This window comes from Malus sylvestris, chromosome 17 (genome assembly GCF_916048215.2).
Source record: "Malus sylvestris chromosome 17, drMalSylv7.2, whole genome shotgun sequence".
NCBI lineage: Eukaryota > Viridiplantae > Streptophyta > Magnoliopsida > Rosales > Rosaceae > Malus > Malus sylvestris.
Window position 1 is genome coordinate 14286453 of NC_062276.1, and position 6556 is coordinate 14293008.

General features: G+C 37.8%; 1 protein-coding gene across 1 annotated transcript; it reads left to right on the plus strand.

Annotated features, from left to right (window-relative positions):
• Positions 1–2385: 2385 nt before the first annotated feature.
• On the plus strand, positions 2386–5726 carry LOC126612423 (MDIS1-interacting receptor like kinase 2-like). The gene is made up of 2 exons (XM_050280822.1): positions 2386–5108; positions 5202–5726. Exons 1-2 carry the CDS (start codon positions 2402–2404, stop codon positions 5549–5551), a joined length of 3057 nt encoding a protein of 1018 aa, XP_050136779.1. The 5' UTR covers positions 2386–2401; the 3' UTR covers positions 5552–5726.
• Positions 5727–6556: the final 830 nt, after the last annotated feature.

Below are 6556 nucleotides of genomic sequence, written 5' to 3' on the forward strand. Positions count from 1 at the left end.
TGTATTTTCAATATTAACTTCATGTGCATTTTAAAATTGAGTTTGCATATGAGTGTGCATTGAATTATTGCAATTAATATACCATTGATACCAAATAATTCATTATCATTTTAGAAAATTCTATATACCTTACTAATTGCTTCTTCTTTTTTTTTTTTCTTTTTTGATCACAAGGACAACTTTCATTACAATAAAACTAGTACAAGGCCTAAAAAGAACCAGGTAAACAAGGGAAAGTAAAAGGCTTAAGTAAAATGAGAGCAGCAACCTAAGATACAATGAGAGGCCCACACAAGCTTAGGCCCGAAGGCAACAGAAAACAAACAATAAAAACCCCTAATCTCCAGCAGCTAAGACCACATCGTCACCGCCGTCACATCCTCGGAGGACGCCAAACTCTGAATCGAGAAAGTAAAAACCAGATCCAAGTCTCCTTCACGAACTCCTACAAATATATACAAACAAAGTAACATATAGAAAGAGGGTGAGGCTAAGGGGGTATGTAAAATACCCAACACTTGGCATATATGGAGATCCGGCATGCCAGCTAGGGGAGGGGAAGTGAGAGAGGGAAGTGGATCTGATATCCAATTGCTGATCAGAGGCAGCCGATCCAAGCACATGGTGGGATTGGGATGAAGTATTGTAGCTAGGAAGGAGGAAGGAAGGGTGATGAATCAGTATTTTATTATATATTTTACCCTAATCTTAGTTATAATTTATTGGTTATTTTGGTAGAATTTTGATACTTTGCTTTATATTTTTAATATAGGACATTGGACTTCCTCTAGAGCAAAACGTGACCAAACGGACGAATTTTGGAGTGATTCAAATTAGAGGATGTTCATGTGTTCCTTAGCTTGTTCGTATCTCAGAAATTTCTACCAAGCAGTTATTTTCTGGAGATTAAATGAAGGAGCAGTGCGCGTTGCTGGAAAGTGACATTTCTGGGCTTAAACTGCATTTTTGGAGCCCAAGATGACTTCGGATGGGTTCGTGGCATTTTGAAGAAGTGTTCAGAATAGTCAAAGCTTTAAATCCAGCTATTTTAGGCCAGTTTTGGAGCTAATTTGGGTCCAAAACGTGGCTGTGCAGATTTGGGCGAATTTACCAAGTTAATTTAGGATTATGCTTCCTATTTTATTTCAATTTATTAGGTTTCCTAGTTTTATTCTAAGACCTTTTAGGGTTTTATTTTGTATTAGTATAAATAAGATATTTAGCCATTAGGTTAAAGGGGGAGAAAAAAGGAGGAGAACGCACACACTACTTTGGAGGATTCAAATTTATTTTCATGGTGTTTTCTATCCATGTCTTTAATAATATTTTGTTTTATGATTGTTCTTAACTAGTTTTGTTTGTTAGGGTGAGGCCACGAGCCTTAGCAAGAATATGTAGTTTCTTTTCAATTTACTTATGATATTATGCATGCAAGTTTTGAATTATTAATCACTGTGCTTTAAACTATCTAATTGTCTTGATGATTGGCCACCATTAAGATATTTAGAAAAGTAATTGGATGCAATTTTGGGAGAGGGCTATCCCTGAAATTAGCGTTGGCTTCTTGTGGTTAATATGTGTAACTTCTTAGGATGGACGACACGTCTTAAGGGTTATATGGTTTTTCAAAAGGATTTCACAAAACTTAATGAGTCTTGCATGTTCACATTCGATCTGGACGCCACGGACGAGTTGCATGTTAGATATACGTTCTATGTTGGAGGTTCCAAGTAGGGCATACTTTAGGAAAACCTAATCTTCAAATATGCATGTGTAAGTCATAAGTAATTGAAAGAACTACGTAGGATTGTTAAGGTGACGGCAGAACCCTATTGCTTAAATTTATTTTCAAAACTATTTTCTTTTGTTTTTATTACGTTGCCAATTTATTTAATTATTTTTAATTAAATTCATTTTTAATATTTTAGATCATAAAATCAACTTCTTCTAAATTTTGTTTTCAAATAATTAATTAAGATTTTATTTTATCATAAATTATTCATTCAATCCCTGTGGAGATTGACCTTGCTTGAGCTGTTATACTATGACAACCTTGTACTCTTGCAAGTATTTTTAAGTGTTTTTATCCCTAGTTTTGCAGGTGGTAAAAATCTCTATCAAAGGGAAATAAAAGTTGGGCGGTTCCTCTGAGTACCATCCTTAGGGAGGTCAGGGGTTCGATCATCCGCTTGTAAAAAAGCGTTGTAGGGAGAGCTTTCCGTAAAAACAGCGACCCGGCTCGAAGTTGTAGCCCACCACTACCATTTTTCTTTACCCAAAAAAAACCATTTGGAGCAAAAGTCAAAGATAACAAAAACAAATAGAGAATATACAAATTAATAGCGCTTCTCTCACTATAAGTAGAGCCCTGAGTTGCTTAAAAAACGTATACACAAAAACCATGATGAGATTTTCAGCTTATTGCGATAAAGTATGCTTTCTAGCTTGCCTTATCTTGTCTCTTCAGCTAAATTCATCACAAAAAACTGTTTTTGCTTCTGCCAATTCCACTGAAGCAGAAGCACTTCTCAAATGGAAAGCTAGCTTTCAAAACCAAACCGAAAACAACCTGACCTCATGGATGAATGCAAATGAAGCTCCATGCAATACTTGGATTGGTGTTTCATGCAACTCAGCTGGAAGTGTCAACAGATTAAACCTCACCAATTCTGGTATACAAGGTACTCTACTTGAATTTCCATTCATGTCATTGCCTAATCTCGCATATGTTGATCTAAGCTACAACGAACTTTTTGATCAAATCCCACCTGAGATCAGTTCCCTCACCAAACTCATCTACTTTGATGTCTCTTATAATCAAATGTCTGGAAAAATCCCACCCGAAATCAGTCTTCTAACAAATCTTCAAGTCCTTCACCTAAATGCAAATAAGTTCAATGGCTCAATTCCTCAAGAAATAGGCCAACTTAAATTTGTCTATGAGCTAGCTCTAAACTATAATAATTTAGAGGGTTCAATTCCAGCTTCTATGGGTAATCTGAGCCAATTGAGCTCTTTGACACTCTCCGGAAACCAACTTTCGGGTTCTATTCCTCCTGCAATAGGAAACCTTTCAAACTTGGTTGAACTTTACCTGTTTGACAACTATTTATCAAGCCCAATCCCTCAGAGTTTCGGAAACTTGAAAAATCTAACCATGGTGTTCTTGTACAACAATACCCTTTCTGGTTCGATCCCAACTTCTTTGGGCAATTTGACAAACCTTGTTTATCTCTCTCTCTACGACAATAAACTTTCCGGTACTATTCCTGAAGAGATTGGAAACTTGAAATTTGTTGTGACTCTAGACCTGGCCCGCAATCAGCTCAATGGAACCATTCCCTCTTCATTCGGCAACTTGAGCAGCCTAGAAAACCTATACCTCCGCGGCAACCAGCTATCTGGATCAATCCCCCAAGAGATGGAGAATCTAATGAAGTTGACGCTACTTGACTTGGGTACTAACCGATTTTCTGGTTATTTGCCTCGAGATATTTGTAGAGGTGGACTGCTACAAAAGTTTACTGCAGAGAAGAACGAGTTTACAGGTCCAATCCCGAAAAGCTTGAAAGATTGCAAGAGCTTAGTCAGAGTCCGTCTTGAAGGGAACCAATTTACAAGCAATAATATATCTGAAGACTTTGGCGTCTATCCGAATCTTCAGTTTGTAGACCTAAGCCACAACAACTTACATGGCGAAATCTCACACATATGGGGACAGTGTCCAAACTTAACAACCCTACGGATTGCGGGGAACAAGCTTACTGGTAGCATACCATCTGAGATTGTCAATGCAAATAAAATTCAAGAACTCGATTTTTCTGCGAATCATCTGGTTGGGGTGGTTCCCAAGGATTTGGGGAGATTGACTTCTATGCTGAACCTGAAGTTGAATGGCAATCAGCTTTCGGGTTCTATACCCTCAGAATTCGGAGCATTCACTGAACTCGAACATCTTGACGTGTCCACCAACAAGTTGAATGGGTCAATTCCAAGCATTGTTGGCGAATTGGTCCGTTTAAACTACTTGAATTTGAGCAACAACAATTTCAGTCAAGAAATTCCATTTCAGTTGGGGAAGTTATTTCACCTGTCACAGTTAGATTTAAGTCGTAACTTACTTGGCGGCAAGATACCATCAGAAATTAGCAATATGCAGAGCTTGGAGTGGCTGAATCTTTCCCACAATAATCTTTCCGGTCTCATTCCAGCAACGTTTGATGGAATGCGTGGCTTGTTGTACATAGACGTATCCTACAATCGCTTGCAGGGCCCCATCCCCAACAACAAAGCATTTCAAGATGGTCACAGCTTTGAAGGGAACGAAGGATTGTGTGGAAATGTTGTAGGTCTACAATCCTGCAATAAGCACGTCTCAAAAAGAAAAAACAACAGAAAACTCGTGTTTGCAATCGTTTTCCCTATCTTGGGAGTAGTTTTACTTGCTTTCCTTGCAATTTTCTTCATCGGAACAAGAAGAAAGAAAGAGCCAGAAACAGAAAAGAGTGATATCCATGATGAAGTTTTTTCAATCTCTCATTTTGATGGAAAAAAATTGTATTGGGAGATCATATGTGCAACCAATGCTTTTGACTCCAAATTTTGCATTGGGAAGGGAGGATCCGGAAGTGTCTACATGGCAAAGCTACCATCAGGCAGCATAGTTGCAGTGAAGAAACTCCATCAAAAACTTGACAGCGTGGAGACATCACAGAAGGAGTTCCACAATGAAATAAGCGCACTAATCAATACACGACATCGAAACATTGTGAAACTTTGTGGTTTTTGTTCAAATTCACAGCACTCCTTTCTGGTCTATGAATATCTAGAAAAGGGTAGTCTGGCTTCAATCTTGAGCAAAGAAGACGAAGCAAAAGAATTGGATTGGAGTAGGAGGGTGAGAATTGTACAAGGCGTAGCTCATGCACTGTCTTACATGCATCATGATTGCGTGCCGCCAATTGTACACCGAGACATATCAAGCAGCAACATTTTACTCGATTACGACTATGAGCCTTGTGTTTCAGACTTCGGCACTGCTAAGCTTTTGAATCCAGACTCATCGCATTGGAGCTCCCTTGCAGGCACACTCGGATATGTGGCACCAGGTAAAGTAAAACAGTTAAAACATATAATGTTGAATTTGATAATATATAAAGTTAAACATGGTAATGGCTTGCTCTCCCTTAATTTGTATGCAGAGTTGGCCTACACAATGAAGGTAACCGAGAAATGTGACGTTTATAGCTTCGGAGTGCTAGCACTGGAAGTGATCACGGGAAAGCGACTAGGTGATTTAATCTCATCCTTTTCGTCTCCATCCGCGTGTGAAAACAAATTGCTGAAGGATGTATTAGACCAACGGCTTCCACCTCCTACACCTGAAGTTGCAAATGAACTGACAACCATTGCAAGGGTAGCAATCGCATGCAGGCATTCGCAACCGCAATCAAGGCCAACAATGCACATGGTTTCTCAGTCATTATCATTTCAAACTGCAGCTTCCAATGGAGGACCAATCATCACACTTGAAGAACTCATTAAGATTTAAATTGCATTTGATATCATTTGAGTTGGCACGACTATCAGGTCGTCTTGTTTAATTATATCATATACGTACTTTGTTATATTTGCAAGTAAATTAAGAATAAGAGAGGAGTGCTAGCTGTACTCTGCTCAGCAGGGAGTCCCACAATATATTACCACTTAAATGGGTTAGACCAAAATGTCCTATTTAATATTTACTAGAAAGTGGTACACACGCTACTGCAGAATTAAAATTTGTACGAAAGATTATCTTGGAAAGTATAACAAAACTGTGTCATTTAATACTATTTTTATTGAAAAGGTTATGAAAATTTTTACATACAAAAGATTTGATCGATACATTCTATTTACAGAAGATCATAAATTTTTCTATCTACATGCAAAAAAAAAAAAAATTAGATGGAGACATTTAAAAGAATACAAAACGTTTCGGCCTATTTACATACAAAGATATTAAGGAATATTGTTTCATTTACATTAATAGAAGATGACAAAAGTTGTTCACTCTTTTAGAAAAGAATTATATGATGCCATGATCTTTCTTTGAGTGGTTTTACATATGTATGATGACTTATGTCCTCTCTTTGGTTACACATCTTCAAGATCCCAATTAAAACTAGCAACCGTGAGACCTTTGGTGGCTTTGAATTTGAATTCATGCATGGGCAAGAAAGATGGATGAAACAGTGGCGCATGGACTAAGGGGCAAGGAGGGTCAGTAGACTCCCGAACTCTAGTGAATATTCACGGATAACTTGGATGGAGTCGGTGTAGTACATTCCCTCCAGCTATTTGATGACATGCCTCAAAAAAAAAAAGTTGCTCTTATTATTTTTTTTGTTAAATATTGTCTAACCAAACGACATCATTTTAGGCCAAGTTATTTTAGAAAAAGGATCAAATATTTGCTCACTAAACCCTACAAGAAGCCGGCATTTGGCGAGGGAAAGAGGGAAGAAACATAGTATGAAAGTGATATTTTGGGAAACAAAGGAGTGAAAGAGGCAAG

Bases quoted from the DNA above. Each gene is read 5' to 3' on its own strand.
- LOC126612423 (XM_050280822.1), top strand. From the start codon at position 2,402: ATGATGAGATTTTCAGCTTATTGCGATAAAGTATGCTTTCTAGCTTGC. The intron at 5,109-5,201 runs GTAAAGTAAAAC...ATTTGTATGCAG, and splicing joins ACTCGGATATGTGGCACCAG to AGTTGGCCTACACAATGAAG.